An 18297-nucleotide genomic window follows, 5' to 3' on the forward strand; every position below is an offset into this window, starting at 1 on the left:
ATCACATAATAAAATGATATTTTAATGTTTTATGAATAATGGGCAACAAATCTACAAAAAAAGTAGAAATAACAATAAACGTAGTATACTCAGTGCACAAAACACAAGTATCAGTAAAGGAATGGGACACGATTCATATAATGAATCATGTACATGTATCTGTCAACTATCCAGCTCCGACCACATGGGTTAAGATAAATGAAATGAAATGTGTCTAAACCGAATACCTTTGACTGAAACGAAGACTTTAGGAGGTAGACCTAGGGAAAGGGACACAACTCTTACAAATCATTGAAACGTTTTTATTCAGCATTTTACATCAATCTCATGTAAACATCAAAGTAACGTGGACTGATTTCAGTCTGTTACAAATGAAAGCTTGATAGACTTTGGTGAAATTGAATATGATACAAACATATCGCTGATTTCATGAGTTATGTTCCTTACCCTAGGTCTACCTCCTTAATCGCCATATGGAATTGAAGATCATCATTATCATTGATGATCCAGATTCAGTAATATTCTGTAAATCCTGCATATTGCAATTTATTATTCCGTATTAACCGGCGTAAAAATGTAAGCTTTTAAATGAATGAATGGTTGGGATATATACTATACATGTACATCTTGACCTCTATAAGTTTTTCATAAGCCGCTTCTTGGTTATGCATGACACGGAAGAAACTGGTGCTTTATCGCAAGCTTTATTTCCAGTTTGCGTAGGGATATCAATATAATGGTTCATTTAATGTTGAACACATTTAAATTTTTTGCTAATTATCAAATAAAAATATTGAAAAAATATCAAAACAAAACTTTAGTGTAAAGGTGATCGATTCAGTGCTTACTCTTAAAAAGAACAGTTAATGCATGCAGCCATCACACTTTGATAACACGAGTATCTTAAAGAATATGCAGTTTTAGATTTTGTTTAAATCAACGAGCAGGACTTAAACCGTCTTTCGGCAATGTTAAGGCTGAATTGCGTAAATAAGACTTATTATACAAAAAACAACGTTGTGTAAGAGATCAGCAGTATAATTTATGTTTCTTGCCAAAAATTTCTGTCATCACCGAGAATTACCCCCCAAAAAATCGTTCAATTTCTCAATGTTGAAAAAGAAAATGCTTATGAAGATTGCACTAGAGACTGTTATTTAGCTAACGACAATCATCGTTTAAGAACCGGAAGTGCAGTGCGCTGTTGATTTGGAAAATGAATATCACAAATTTTGGGGAAAACACATTTACGAAGTATTGTAATGAAATAATCTAAATAGATCATTATTAATGGGGTTTCAAAGAATAAACTTTTCTTCATGTTAATCCATTATTTTGTTCGGTCTATTATACCAATTTTGGCACCAAGCCATCTGCATTTATTTTTTACGTCCTCTTGCACTAAATTAAAACACATTGCAATTAACGACAGACCAAAAACTAAGTACATTGCACATAACACCAATTTTTCCTCATTCTCCCACTGATTCATAGCTGTTCCTGGAACAACGTCGCCAAAACCTATCGTACTCAATGTTATGAAGGAGAAATACGCTCCTGTAACTCCATCCCACTTCTCCCAAATGGAAAAGAGCAACGTGCCTAGCAAAATGTAAGAAGTCATTAGTAGAATGCAAACCGATGTCGGAACGTTAACAACTTCCGGGGATTTGACAGTTTCTTTTCCTTCCTGATATTCAATGCTACCTCCCTCAAGAGCTTTTTCTGGGTCTGGAATTCGTCTTCTTTTCGGAGTAAAAAGTAAACAACAAATTCCACAGCATACCTTAGCGTACAACATACGAAATCCAGTTGCCATAAGATCGCCGATGTTAGTAAGGCACAGTAATGTTAAGGGAATTCCAAAAACCGCATAGCCAATGGTCACAATCCTCCCATAATCTGTCTTTGGTGCCACATGGCCATACCCTAAAGAATTTAAAGAGATGGTTACTAAAATAATTTTGTTAGCACCAAATATCAACGTATTTAATACATAGGGAAGACATATCAAGAGAATAGAAAAGAAAAGAAAAACCAAACAGAAAAACAAACAAACGTACAAAACAAAAGTGTACGGACCTAACTGTAAACAATAATTATAGCTATATTTTTATTACCTCACCTGTAAATATCATATCACAATGTTTTTGAGTTAACAGCTTTAAAGGAAATGTTGAAAACATTTGAAAAATAAACTAAAGCAGATTAATACATCTAATCAAACAAAATACGTTTCATTTTGTATAGTATAGATACTGACGATTTAAAATATATATACACATATATATGAATTAGAACCGCTCCAAGATCCACGTGTACTTCTGGAAGTAAGCCACAGTGTCAACGCAACCGGCCAGACCCTTACCGAGTGCTTCGGCTGGATACCCCGAAGACTGTGCTTGGCCACCAAAATCCCTGGTTTTTACTAACCCTTAACATCGACCCTCCAAGACCCAAAATGGTAATCAATGTCTTTCTAACCCTTATAGTGTTTGTAAGAAGTCCGAAGTTGGTATAAATATATTTTCCTTAATATCTATTTTCATGAGCTACATGTATTGATCTATTATTTTCAATCTTAAACCCGAAAAGAGAATTGGACAAGATCGAACAGCATAATCTTGCATAGATGACAAAGGAATCGTTTAGAAAGTAAAATACGTCTGATTACGAAAAGGGGGTGGCGTTAATTCAAGACGAATTACAGCCTCAGTGTCGTCGGGGTTACGTGCTCACCTCAAGGGCCGGACGTCGTGCGTTCGATCCCCGACAGAGTCTAACCAATACTAAAATTGGAAATCACTACTTCTCCACCTAGCACATGCGGTATATAAGAGATCGAGTAGCTACTGGTTGGCTTTGAGAATAATGTATCCATGTGAGGTGACATGCTTAACTGTGGGCGTAAGCATCGGTGACCTAGCACAATAAGGATCTGACTCAGCGTTTCAGACTAGTAGAGTAGGGTCTGTTCGTTTGGTCAAACATTCTCGTCCCGAAATGCGTGAAATATCTACCTGAAGACGTTAAATTGCAATCAATCAATCAGTTGGATAAGAAAAGATAGAAGAAATCAAGTTTCTCTAAGAGGTAGGTACATTCATGCAAGTTCATTTTTTTCCAATAATGAAAAACGCAGAAACGCCGAGTACTTGTTATTTCAATTTGTTTCTCCAGGAGATCCCAGGGAAATGGGAAAATTGCTAGTAGCAAAACTCTAGCTGTTCCCACATATGAAGCTGTGATGAACTCTTCAGAATTGACGACAAAGATACAGAGAAGTACATTAAAATTTAATAAAAAAAGGAAAGTTGTCACTCAAGGATACCCCCTTCCCATATAAAGTAGTGGGGAAGGTATGTTCAAAGTCATCAAACAAGAAGATAATATCGTTTCAGTCTGAAACCGAATCCGACGATTTGGCATATACATTGTATATACAAAGCTTCTGATAGCAAGTGGAGGGGTAAAATGTTGTTTATACAGAGAAAACTGTAAGGAAAAAGGTGCAGATAGATAAACGGACGCAATGATCACTATATAATATACATGCACCTATCTCTCTCAAAGCGTTGTATAGTAACAATGATTTGATCAAACCGAAAAATTGTTGTACCAATGGAGATGTATCTAGCAATAAAAGGTATTTTCTTCTGACATTTAAGAAAATAGATCAATTGCTACCTCTACCTCACCCCTTTTTAATAAAACGCACTATTTTTGGCACAGCACTTAACTATTTTATTTAAAATCATTTAACTTTCATTCCTTTTAATACATCTAGCTTCATAGGCTGTTAACATTCCCGAGTTAATTAAACCCTTCATCTTAAAAAATGTGCAATTAATAATTTAATCAACGATGTTGTCTTAACTTGATTCTAGAATTCACTTACAAGCTACAATATGATGAAAAGATTAATTTTTAAAAATACTTTAAAATGTGTAGCGGAGCTGGCCGCCCCGGTGATACTGACAAGACAAAACGGGTGCGATCGAAAAAAAATGAACAATTCATTAATAACTTGATGCAAGTAAGCGCTCGACGTACCAAAATCTTAAATTATGTAATTTGTTGTTTCAAGACACTTTTTTCTAGTCTTACAGGCATATTTGATCGTAATCATTAAATGATTATTTAGCATAAAAATACAGTCAGCTGATAAAAGAATTGATTTTGACTAGTAGAAGATTCTCATTGCCAAATGTTAATATATTTAGCAATACTGAATCAACATCATTGTTTTGAAAAAAGAACCTTCAAAGTAATTATAAAGCCACTTTTATTTGTGTATTGTTACTTTTTTATGTTTTAAATGTTTTTCTGTTTGTTTTGAGAAGGCGGGTGCATCGTGAATACTGGTTTCTATTTTCCATAACAGATGCGAATGCACCGTGTTTTTATTAGATAATGAAACATTACAATTAGTTTAATATTCAGGTTCACCACTCATCAAGCTAAATTTAGAAACTTTCGTGGGTTCAGTGAGTAGTGCCGTCTTTGAAGTACTTTAAGTCTTTGAGTAAGGACATGTAAAATTAGCCAAGTACACCTCGTGATACCGCGCCCCCTTTTTGGAAGTTTTATTCTGAACGCTGAAAGCTTACTATGTTTGATAAAGGTAATGTTTGCAACACATTTTTTTCTTTTTGGTTGTACAGGGCGGTAGAAAAACAAATGTATTGAAGCCACCACCTACAAATAATTATTAAACTTCTTGAATACAAAGACAATTAATTCTAATATGGCGTGCTTCAAAGCTCTTTAGACCACAATCATGGCGATCATGGGTAAAACAGTAATGAACACATGGTCAACATTTCGTGCAACACATCAGCTGCGTCTAAATAAAATAAAATAAGAAGAAACTAGTCATATTAGAATCAAAATAAATCACGGAAACTCCTATGATCACTGTTTTCACGGGCTGGCCATTAATGTCATTATTTAAATGGCCAGCCCGTGGTAAAACGATGACTACATGGTGTTTCCGTGATTTATTTCTTAAATAAAGACTTTTACATCGTATAAACAAAACGAATACATCCCTTTAACTACTCCCTTAAAAAAAAAATCTAAAAATAAGCAACCCAAATTCATGATTTGCTAACCAAAACAAAAGCAAAACGGATGAATTGTGACTGCCGGTCATGATTTTAAAGCGATTTTTTTCACCATGAGGAAGTAGCTTAGCTTACCCCTACTTGTCGCGGAAATTTATGATGTATGCCTGTATCCCCACTTTTAAACTGGACTCAAAGACCAACCAACAAAGCATTGCACAAGATTGAATGTTAAAAGTTTGGCCGTTACCCGTCAAGTTTCAAAAGAGTCATATTATACTAAAATAGGTACGTGTATTGCCTTGTCTATAGAAGCCCCAGTTAACCATTTCAACCTGTTGATGGCATCTCACATTTTTCTTATTTTACCTGACCAAAATGCTATACATACTACTGCCATGTGTTTCTATTTTCATTTTCATTTTTCTTGCTTGCTTAATAGCAATTACTGTAATTTTACAGCAACTAATATTGTCTTAACGTTAATTTGTTTATTCTGTGGAATTTGTACGTAATATATTTACAGCAGGACTCATTAACAACAAACGATCTATTAACGGAAATCACTTTATTACTAGGAAATACTCGAGATAAAGTTCGGTTGAAGTGGGCAATAGGTTTAAGAATGGGACTATTTATCAATGAAGATGATAGTCTTTCCGGTGTGGTACATGTAATCGTTTTTGAACTTTAGAGGCTGTGATAATTATTTTTAGGAGATAAATATAAGTAAAGGGACATAACTCTTGAGATCTGTGATATGTTTGTATCGTATTCATCTTTATTAAAGCCTGTCAAGTATTCATTTGAAACAGAATGGAATCTAAGTTACTTAGATGCTTACATGACATTTATGTAAACTGATTTCCACAGATGTTCAAAGCGTACCAAAGATTTGTGCAATGTATGACTTAAACTTTTGTGTTTAGTCAATACTGCTACCGTTCCATTGCACGGACTTAATAACAGGGATGGTTCAAACTATATGACATATTTTTTCCGTGAAATGATACTAGGAACATCCCCCTTCGCCTCAAGTTATTTCATGTATATACCCTTTCAAGGATAAATTCAAGACTGCATTGGATGCACCTATACCCATTCCTATAAAAAATTGTTTGTATTTATTTTACATCAAAAATAGTATTTTAAGGACGTAGACCTAGGGTAAGGGACACAACTCTTAAAAATCATTGGAACGTTTGTACTCAGCATTTAACATCAATCTTATGTAAGCATCTTATTAACTTGGATTTATTTTATTCTGCTTCAAATGAAAGCTTGAGAGGCTTTGGTGAAATTGAATATGATACAAACATATCACTGATTTCATGAGTTATGCCCCTTACCCTAGGTCTACCTCCTTAAATATATTTAGGTATTTGTTTCCTTTATAAATATTGATAAATTTCTAAACATTTAGTTCTGTCGGGTGATTCAGTCTTTGACCCCCATGAGGACTTTGCTTTAGACTCACTTGTGGCCTTAACCGGCCCACACCCTTGGACGTTTTACATGTATTATGCAACCCCATTCACATATCTTTGCTATGAAACATTTTAAATTTATACCTAAAAACTGCAGACGAAGCTATATAGAAATAGATGCTCGAGTTCGAAGTGGAATATTGTACTCGTTTTACAATATACTTGGTATCAGTCACTGTGACAGTGGTATCAATCCATATGCATTACTTCGATTTCAATAATAAACATCATACCAATACAAGTTGGTAGACAAAGGTTAAAAGGTGGTCTAATATTGTGCCATAAAAAAAACAGTTCAGAAATAAATTGGGATGACCGATCGCCTGTCTAGGTTGATAACAATCGTCCGACCGAATAATTGACACTTCTTTGATTTGAGAGCGCTGAAAATTACCACGCAAAGTGATTACCTCCCTTAGATACAGTTCCAATTGTGTTCTTAATAAATAACAACCCGACAATTAGTGTGTATAATAAACATATGCGTCTATACTAATTACTATCACCTACAGGTTATAAACAAACATCAGATTAAGATAATGTTTTACACATGCTACCAGTAACCCCGGGTTTACGTCAGGTTTCTAGGACTGAGAAGACACAGCCCTAGGGCGTTTCTACTTTCTTTAGAAGTTATCTTTTTATGTAAGGTATTGGGTAATTCAAATTACTTTCATAAAGGTGATTTCTCTTTCAAAACCGCTGTGGAATTTTACCGGTATAAGTAGGATAAGAGAAAAAAAGGATGTCGTCACAATTGCACTTGTTACAACTGTTGTGAGTTTGTGACGACCTTGACTACATAAATTCAGGGTCTGGCACGATCTATCCGTACCGGGTTCTGTTAGTAGGTGATGGATGGTAAATCTGGCTGTTCAATTAGTGGCAAAAACCAACCCTTGGAATACAAGACCAAAAAACTCGGTCCTGTAATGTTGGTTGCCACTCACCCATACTCTTACACGGACGTTGATGTGGGAGCGTTTCCAGACAATCCTTTACTCTTAAATAGGATAATCTTTCACACACAATGCCATTGCTGTTCCTCAGAAGCATAAAACGGCGATTGAGGCTCAGAATGTCCCTGAGGGCAATGTCCCACGGGTAACCTGCGATTGCAATACAGGAGAACATTCCAATATTAGCAACACCAGTACTTTGGTATGTTTCAACTGTAACATCATAGAATTTTTTTCAGAATTTTCAAAAACAATACTGCAACAAAACCAATAATTCGTACGATTGAAGGGGTTTTTTAACTAACCATCACAAACCAATGTGGTTGAATCTTAGTTGACCCATCATAGGAAATGTTTATGAAAAGAATATAGAAGGGTATGTTATTGACTAAAACTAATTAACTTTTATTAATTCCAATTAATTTAAAATACTTTCTTCAGTTAAAACACCCTTTTTTGTATGTACATGTATGAAATTTGTATAAATTTTTCTTCACTTTCCAGCAAGTTACAGGTGAACACTTTTAGTTATTTTGCAGGTAGATGTATCCAATTTACACCAGAACCGATATCTTAAATAAAAAAAACCATACTAAAACTAACTAATTTTAAAAAGTAATTAAACTTTAAACTATGGTGAGCAGGGGTCAAGTGCTATAGCAAGAAAAAAGGCATACTACTTTGAAATGTAGAAAACCACGCCTATCTTAACATTGGTGTGGGTAATTTAACTGAACTGAAATGGAATATGAGTGGAAAAATACTTGAGTTTATACAGTAAATGACGTTTGCACTTAGACATTCTAATCGCAAGTAAGTAACCGAACGCATAACCTATTACAAAGTACACAGTTCTCGAAAAGTGACAATGCCGTAGTAGTTTCTATATGTTCGACTTAACTGAACTGAAAAGGGGTGTTCTTATCAGGGAAAACAAAAGCCAGACGTTATTCGATGTCGCAGCTGATAAATTTAACAATCATTCAATTTAACATGCGCAACATCCGTTTTTTTAATGTTCAGTAATTCGGTATTCATGCACTGAAGTGTCGTATACCATCCTCAGTAACGCTGTTGGTGCAGCGTGTAGTTTAATTTATCTACAAAATTTTTTTTGCAGACGACTCTTTTGTTTTTTTGTTTCTTCGGAATTTTGCCACAAAAAAAGGAAACTACGTACAAAAGTTAATATATAAATTGAAATTAAATCATTCTTTGAAAAAGGAGCACCTTTTAAAACACACATGCCTTGAATTGATACAGATTTCCAGAACTTCCTTTATATATCCAGAGAAGTCAGGACTTAAGTCTTTTTTACGCGTCATGAATGAAAAGTACATATTTACATATTTATTGTTTGTGGTTTACAGAGAATTTTTATCACAAAGAAATTAGCCAGATATTTCCTCACTCCCATGTTACGACTTTTCTTATACCACGAAATGGGAGCAACACGAGTTCTGGCTTAAATCAGACAATGGGTCTGGCTAAAATCTGTATCAATAGGCAGGTAGTTTGTTATTTTAACCGTTTCCACTGTCATGTGAAGAAGCAAAAGACAAATGCAAATTAGACTTGCACCGTAACCATTGCAAGTTCGCTTGATAATCAGAATATATCAAATTCAACCTTTACCTTTGTATTCAGAAAGATAAGCGTTTATTTATACAACTCAGGATAGAAGCCGAGGAAAAGAAAATATGTGATATAATGAAACGGCGTCATTAGCCTTAGACATTACTTGTTGGTATTTTTTGCTAGTTAACATCATACGCACGTGTAAAGTGACGTGTAGCCTCGCAGTTGTAAGGCACTAATTGACGTCACATAAGAAATTGGTTAATCGAGGTCGTCAGTCGTACTTGGAAATAGTTACTAACGGTTTGTTCAAGTTGTAAAAAGTTAAGGTTAGCAGTAAATCTGGTTAATGCGATGAGTTGGAAATCTTTCAATTGCCATTGACGCAAACATATTTGTTAAAATAATTACTAAAAATTATTAAGAGATTTGCTTGTCAAGTTTGACCTTTCAAGAAATTTATTAGTGTATATATTCAGCATAAGTTTCTATGGGAACTTTTTTACGCCAAAGTTGAAAATAAAACTGTAGATTATTGATTAAAAAAAAGTAATAAAATGTGACGCACTAACAGTTGCTTTTTGAAATCTAATAGTCATGAAAATGAACGCGACTTGAATACACCATCTTAATGTATAGGTTTTGGACGTACCAACTGTCGTCGTATACAGCGACTCAATCCCCCTTACAAGGTACTTCATCGAGTACAAGTGTTCAGATTGTCAATCCAAAGTATAAACCGGAACCCTGATATAGTGACATTAATGGATGTATTAAAATTGGAAAGCATACACTTCCTTTGAATACATTCAAGTTGGTCTAACATTGAGTTCAATCCGGACGAAATACCCGGCCATTTCCGCCGAACTCTAAAAATAACCTCGGATTGATTCTTCAAAAAATTGCCGGTATTGTAGTGATAAAAAAAGTAGTTCCATCCACATGATGACGCTAAAAATAGTAAGATCTCTAGAAATAAAGAACAATAACTCTTTAAAGAATTTTGGCGTGACGCGAGGAGCTAAGAATAACGGTACCAGTATCATATTGCATATCCCTGAGCGGGCGTACGTCAAAACATGGATGCTATAAAAAAAATATAGTGCATTTTTTTTGCCTCTCTACAAACTAATGTTTTGTCAAAAGATCAAAAGATATGAACAATGACTTATAAAATAGAGCAAACATCACACTGTAAGATGAAGAACTCTTTTTAAAGAAAATCTAACATAATTTCATAAAAATGTTCCACTGAAAAGGTTGGTTTGGTGAGTGCAAAACGAAAGTGAAAGTAGGGAAAATGGCTATTTATAGTTCAAGACTACTTTTCTGTCCGATCTTCGTGGACTCACCCTATTTTCTTTGCGGGAAATTATTTTTTCACATGTCCTTAGAAATGCTACATAAGTGAAAGTTTTATTGAATCAATTTACATATTTTTTAAAAAATCCTAAAACTATGCACTTCACTATAGAAGTCTATGGGAAAATTAATACAATACTGAGACCTTAAGTAATGGTAAACTTTCAACTAGTTTAACTATAATTTTAGAATCGAATCGGACAAATTCCGGACAGATTATTCCGCCTGGTGCCTCCGAGGTTTTTCTTTTGTATAGCAAGAAAGCCGGAGGAGTTTGGATTGAATTGAGTAAAATTTATTTAAAGAAAAGCCCTACTTTGTCCTATATGTATGCACGTAAGCAGAAACTAAGCTATCTCTTCTAAGTACAAGTATCTGATTATTCATTCTGCAACTAGTGTGTTACACTGCTATGAGGTAATGCCTTGATAGCATTTCTCTGGAGTGACACTAGCAGTAATTAGAAAATTGGGCATACTAGGATGAAAGTGACTTCGTTTAATTTTTTTTCTCTTAATTTATTACATGTAACAATGTCGGGAATGATATTCTTATTTTAAATGTAATTTTGTTAAACGTCTACAGCTATATATGTACGACAATTTTGCAATTAAACCGTAAGTTTAAAATACATATATCACGTACACGCACTATTGTGCAAAGAATCAGAACAACTTGGCCATATCTGTTTACATTTAAAAAAAAAAACAAAAACAAAAAAACAAAAAAAAAAAAAACAAAAAAAAAAAAAAAAAAAAAAAAACTAAGTTAAGTATCGATAGAAATAAAGATGGTAACATCTCCATGAGGTTTGACTCAAAGAATAGAGCTAACACGACAAAATCTAAAACAGTTTCAAGACATTACAAAGTCAGAACTGTCTAGTAGTTCGGATTGATACTGATTTAATAACAAAAATAAGCAGATCGAAAATTTTTAAGAGTTCAATGTTTTAAACTTGAAGAATGTGTCGTTGAATTGGTGTTTCTCTTCAAAATTTTCATAACAGTCTGATAAATTTTAAAAATAAGTTTGGTAAACGAGATTCTTATCTAATGGAACACGATTCTTGGCAAACGTTCTTGTGATGACACAATTAATTGAAAACCGCACACTGAGGACATCTAGGGATTCATAAAAAGTGACTCATCCCCCACTTGCTTGTGATTCTACTTCTGCAAATTACATTACAAAGGAAATCAACTGTCTGGAAAATCTAAGTAATTAGTGAACACTAATGCGGATTTAAGGATGAAAGTCATTATATACTACAATAGACCGCCCCCTGTTATTATAAGCATGTGTGAATGTCGTTAATTATACATAAGACGTAATGCAAGCCTGCCATCTTGAATTTACTTAAAAATTCAGACGTATTAATATCACTATTGCTTTGTCTTTTCTAGACAGAAGTAACTAATGTCTGCCATCTTCGAATTTGAAAAAAAATCAAAAGCGAAATCTACAACAAAGCAATGTTTTATTACGTCGCTGAAGACCCGATTTGTTTTTTTAATGAAGAAATGATAAAAAAATGAACCACTGGGTTTTTGTTTTGCAAAAAAGATAAGAAATTAATGCTCTATTTTATTTAGTCAGTTTGATAAGAAAATTAAGTAAACAAATTAAAAGATGATACACAACGCCCGGGTTAAGGCGCTTAAACAATCACCACGAACAGAAAAAAAAATAAAAAAAAATAAATTCGATAAGACAAGATTACAATAACCTTGATCCGTTTGTGTAAATAATCAGATGGAATGTATGGGTACAGCTTACAATGTATATGTTATACGAAAACAGACAGACGGACGGACGGACAGACAAACAGAGAGATAAGCAAAAATATATACACAAGTCAAGACCGACACTTAGTGACCTTTGTATCACTCGAGTAGATGTAAAGAATCATACAGCCAAAAGAAAAGAAATGAGAAGAAAAAAAAAGAAACATGCAACAAATAAAAAAAACTTTGTTTATTAAACCCACATTTAAAAATACGTTTGGTAGGTATAGATTTTAGTGAGCTAAAATTTACACGGCTACGTACCTGGCATGCATGCTATATTCAAGTAACGACCCAATTCTCTGACAACATTTGCAAATATATTGAAGTACAAATCCCGGAGGACCTTATTACTTCATTTCAATTGTTTTAACATATCCCCAACTTACACCTGACATTTAGGTATCACTTTTTCGTAGAGTTCAATTTCTAAAACATACATTTGAGAGTTGTAAACATATCAAATAAGAATAATTATTCAATATTCCTGGAAAGTTTTGATCATGACTTGTTTCTAACACAATCATGAGGCACTACAACACTTTTGGAACGCCCCGGAGAAAAAAAAATGGTGGAATACGAGTGAGAGGTCGTGGGTTCAATGTCAATATCATCATACCAAAGATACCACGTGACCAGCAGAAAAAAAAATGAAAATTCGACATCGGAACTATCCAGGTTTAACATGTTGATATTGTCGGTATCGACACTAAAGATTCGTTCTTTTAACTATTTTAGTGTAACCAATAGAATTCGCATTCCGACGACATGTCTTATATGATATAACTATCTAGTTTCAAAGTGAGTCTGATTTGACATGTTCCAAATGTATCAATCTGTCTTATAAAGACTGAACTGATTTGTATTAGCTAATTTAGCAATGTCAGTTGCGGATCCAAGAGGGTGGGGAGGGAGGGAGGGAGGGAGGGAGGGAGGCGGTGGAGGGTCCAGAGATTGAAAACCATCCTTTTGTTGGAAAAATTGCTAATTTTGTGCATAATCGGGCAACAATTTTGAATAGGAAAATTCCAACTTTTTAATGCATTTCTGGATCCGCCTCTGCATGTACCAGTATAGTCTTAGTGCACGCGATCATGTACTATAGACTCAAAGACAAGGAGGAGTTTATGATAGTTCGTACATCTGTCTCGGTATTCACTAATGTGTATCATGATAATCAGTCAGAGTAATAATGATTAAGAAGTAGATTTACTTAAAGAAGCATAAAGATCTTCATCTTTAAGAAAAGACATACAGATGGTTGGCGGAACGACATTCAAAACATTATAAAGGGTGTGCTCTTTTCTTGTTCTATATTTATCTGTAATTTACTGTATCGATGAAAGATAGACGCCCTATATAATGCAGTGGCATTAAGATTAATTTCAAAGGTACACAAGCATGAATGAGCTTTGGAACTGCAAAAAAAAAAAAAAAAAAAAAAAAATTAAAGAAAACAATAAATTTAAGCATAGATACATAAGTGTTTCCGTGTAGGGTAGTTTGTAATTTGTGAGTGAATCAGACTCTTGGATATACATGGTATAGAGATTGGTATTGGATCACTCTAATCCCCACATAGAGATCTAAGAATGTTAGGTTGATTACCAGTGACCAGCAAGCCGTTTTGAGACTTCGATTATGGTAAACCTGATTTGAAATTTGCATTCATGAAAACACCGGAAGTGACTTATTTCCAAAATGTGAAGCTAATTTAACTTGTTAAGCAAGGCTTAGCATTGTAATTAATTAAACTACTCAACCAAAAATTGGTCTGCATGGCTAAATGAAATTGATTGCGATAAAAATGCTGACAGCCCGGGCAGGAAAAATACACATAGCTTCAAATTAAGACTATTAATCCTAAAGGGAAGACCCATGTACAGTTGTGATAACTTCTAATCTATCCTAAATTCTGTCAGAATCTGTCAGGAATTCTGTTCTACGATAGCAGATAGAACAGAAATCCTGACATATCTTGACAGGGTCTGACAGAGGCTGTCCTGGGTCAGGACACATTTTGCCCTATTCCCTGACAGATATTGACAGAAACTGTCCTGGGTTGTGACAAAGAAAATTCGAAAAGCTGTTCTAAACTCTCATACCCCTGGACAGTCTTTCTAATCTGTGTGACGTAATTTAGAACAGGAAGTCCGCCATTAATAAATGAAACTGTGTGACTAATATAAAATAGCTAATCCGATGAGGAAAAAATCTTGATTTCAAAATTTACATTGAATTTCCAATTTTATAGACAGAGCTCGTCGTGATCATCATGCCACAATCACTCGATCGTTGTTTATGTTCCAATTTTTGTCGATCACGGTCCAGTCACTCATCGATAAAAAATTATCATGGTTTACGTGTATAACTTTTTTACATTCTGTCATACACCTGTGCTATTAATTAAATCAAATTATTTACTTATTTAATTTCTGTTCTATAAGTGTAAAGGTGGTAACCGATATAACTTTCAGATGTTTGGTAATTCTCACAAAGTTCTAGATTGACAAAATACTTTTTGAGTGAAAGGTACTTTTAATAACATAAGGGTTACAAATCATTCTAAAAATGTTAAAATTGATAATTTCAGCATGAAATGGGTGACTGATACCTAAATATTTCGGTCAAAATTTTTCAAAATGCCACTTTCATCAACGAATATGAGTGTGAACATTTCTAATTTACCTACATGGTCTTATATTTAGAAAATGTAGAAATTAAAAATGTTAGTTTCATATTAGTGACTGTGACACCTTTTTTTCTAAAAATTCTACAAAATGTATGAATGCGAGCAGTTTTATTTTAAAAAAAACTTTTGACTAAAATGCTTATTTTTTTTTTCAGTACAACTAGCATATGAGTGACTGACATGTATTCCTGTCAAAATTCTTCAAAAATATCATATTCTTTCAAAGTGTATGAGTGTGAACACTTTAAAAGTTCCATAAAGGTATAAAATTTCTGTGTAAATTGTTTAAAATTGTCAATATATATAGGTACTCTGTATCATACCGGTGTCTAGATCTTCAACCAAAAAGAATTCAGTCCAAATTCTTTAAAGTCAGGGGCGTAGCAGGCACAGCAGGCAATTATATTTGTTTATACTGCATGCCATACATCAAGTCGGGTAAAAAAACTGAAAAAAATCAAGTTTAAACATAGCAAGGCTTCCTTTCCGTTGTACGAATAGGGATTCGGGTGCTACGCTTTTTTTTCGTAATCACGTACATGTACTGTATATAATTCAGCCAGAGAAGTATTCTCGAGCTAATGACTGTCAGAATCTGTCAGGAACTCTTTTAATCCTCGTATCTGTTCTACCTAGAACAGTTCCTGACAGGAGGGTGTCAGGACCCATGACAGATTATGACAGAGCTTGTCCAAAGTCCTGACAGACTCTGACAAGGTGTGTCGCGGGTCAGAACAGTTTCTGACAGTTTGGAACTGTTCTATGACAGCGAATCCTGACAGGATCGAAGAGAGGTTAGAAGTGATCGCAACTGTACTCTAAACCAGAATGAGTATTTGTTATACCTATTCTGCTGGTTTTATATTTCAGTGTGATACGGAATTTTCGCTCTATGAAAGCAAAACAAATCCGAAGACTTATGCCTAAAAGCATCCAGATTATTTTTTTGCAATTCTATATTTTTTATCCTTTAAAAAAAAACCAACTACATTACTTTTTTATAACTCGAAACTAGTAACGCAAAATGAGAGCAAAAAATTGGGAGAAAAATAATACGCAATTTGTAAGTTGAACATGGATGAAGGAAAATATTTGTTGCGCTTTGAATTATTCCTGCCTATTCGACAAATTTTCCACAACACGAAATGAAGCATCGTACAATTCTTCCAAAGAAAATCATGGCGATCATGATTAATTACGATAGTTAAAAGAAACAACTAGAGATATCTAAATTCATCATTCTACTGGCACCACAAGCAACACTCATATGTATAACTTGATGCAAGTAATAAAATGTATAATGTTAATATATTCCAAACAATTAATATGATAGTTATGCTACACTTTATATTCAGTGGGCTATAAAATAGTGGAAAATTAAATGATTTTATGGCAATATTATTGTCAACCCTAAAACGTTACACCAAACAGCTTTGTATCCAAGTAAACAAGCACAAAACGCACTGCCAATAGTTCATATATTTCCAAGTGCAACTTTATCGTTGCGTATTAGAAGGATTTTAAAGAAAAAATAATTTCGTCTATATAAAGCTAAAACAGAGATATGCTCTTTACTGTCACAAAACATGGTGAAAGTACATGAATAATGATTGGTTCAAATATTGTTATCACTTATTTTACTAATGGGATCACGACTTTTTTTCCGACGCAGTCGGTATAGTTTCGCTTTGTACCCTTTGACCTTAAAGACGCTCTTCCATGGAAAGGCAAGTCACCTGATCGCAAATCTGCTCCCCGATTGGCCAAATACTGATAACTTAGTGGCGTTCGAAAAAACTGTATCGAAAATTGAAATTGCATGCCATGTGTTATTATGTTAAAAGAACAAATTTTACTGCGTCGGCTATCTTTATTTAAAGATAGTACTTGTTATACCTATCAATCGAGTGTCGTCTTTGAGTTTTGATCGTCCGTTCCAAACGGAAGTGACCAAACTTAAACTGAATTGACAATACAGAAACGCGTTTTTTTTTTCAAATCCACAACCATTTCTGAATTAAAAAAGAGGGATAGAATCTTATACACATGGATCATTCATAAAACAATGCGCCATTACTTGTCAACGTTAGAGAGTTTCGTATTACATACCATTTCTTGATTTTATAATAACCATTGTGTCTTCAATTATATAAGCAAGCTTAAACTTAATCGGCAACTTTTTGCATTGTATTGCCAAAAAGAAGTGACAACACACATTTGGAACAACCTGAAGTCATTGAAATATCAACAATTGAGTCTTGTTTATGATAATGCAATGTATGGGCATCTATAATATCTGAATTATTGTATACATGTATAGCCCAATTTATAATGTCTTTTGAAATTCGTGTGTCAATATGTGATATCAACTTCATATGCCTATACATATATGAAGCTGTTGTTACAGGGCTCAATCAAGCTAGCCCAAGATCTATATATCTCACTCCTCAAAGCATTGAGTAAGCCGATACGAAAAATCTTCATATAATTACGATTAAAATATAATGTGCGTATATAAATTCAATCATAGAGATTATCCATGGTTATCATATAGATGTACCAATACACTGCACCAAATTACTATCATCTATCATAACTGTCAGAGAAGTACAGAAAACAGAAATGACTGAACTACTCTCAAGGCTAAAACTATAACTGTTGATATTTCTGTTAATCAAAGATGGTGTATGTCTACATTGCATGACGGTTACCGACTCCTATCCTACTGATCCTGCCAAAATTAATATGTTAAATGACTACAATTTAGCAATATTAAATAAGATCAGGTGTAGTTACTAGGGGAAGTAAGAACAAATCTTACCTTGAAAATAATTAAACAGAATATACCTGAGAGTGCAACATGTCAACAAACACGATATTATACGCTTCCTCAATCAACACTTTTACACAATATTGCTATCCATGAAATCCTTTATGGTCTTATTTACAATTTCTAACCCACGCATGGCACATCCATTTCCTCGCCTAAACCTAATACGATTTACCCATTTCGTGCACATAATCTTGGGCTCCCACTCATTCTCTACCTTGAACCTGTAAGTTCAACTATTCTATTCCCTTAAACTATTCAGGTCACCCAATTCTACCCTTTGAACCTATAAAGTTAAACTGTTCCACTCCTTAAACTAAGTCCACCCATTCTATTCCCTGAAGCAAGTAAGATGCACTCATTTCATCCCCTGAAGCTATTAAGGTACACTCATTTCATTCCCTGAAGCTATCAATATTCACTCATTCCACTAGCAGTACAAATTGAAGTTTTTTTTCGATATATCTTTTTATACTGTATATAATCAGACCCGACCGGTCTAGAAATACCATGTCCGTCATCGATTGCTTTCTTCA

The 18297-nt window shown here is 34.1% G+C and overlaps 1 protein-coding gene across 10 annotated transcripts in view; it reads right to left on the reverse strand.

The window, feature by feature from the left end:
• Position 1: 1 nt before the first annotated feature.
• Positions 2 to 18297, reverse strand: part of LOC148607487 (uncharacterized) — a 36329-nt gene continuing 18033 nt past the window's right edge. For all 10 annotated transcript variants that reach the window (XM_088546870.1, XM_088546875.1, XM_088546874.1 and 7 more), the window contains one exon: positions 2 to 1929. In XM_088546870.1, the coding sequence (XP_088402996.1) occupies positions 1331 to 1929 (599 nt within the window). In that variant the 3' untranslated portion in view covers positions 2 to 1330. The remainder of the gene's footprint in view (positions 1930 to 18297) is intronic.

Source organism: Perna viridis, chromosome 9 (genome assembly GCF_037379345.1).
Source record: "Perna viridis isolate PV_CMFRI_1.1 ecotype Kerala chromosome 9, ASM3737934v1, whole genome shotgun sequence".
NCBI lineage: Eukaryota > Metazoa > Mollusca > Bivalvia > Mytilida > Mytilidae > Perna > Perna viridis.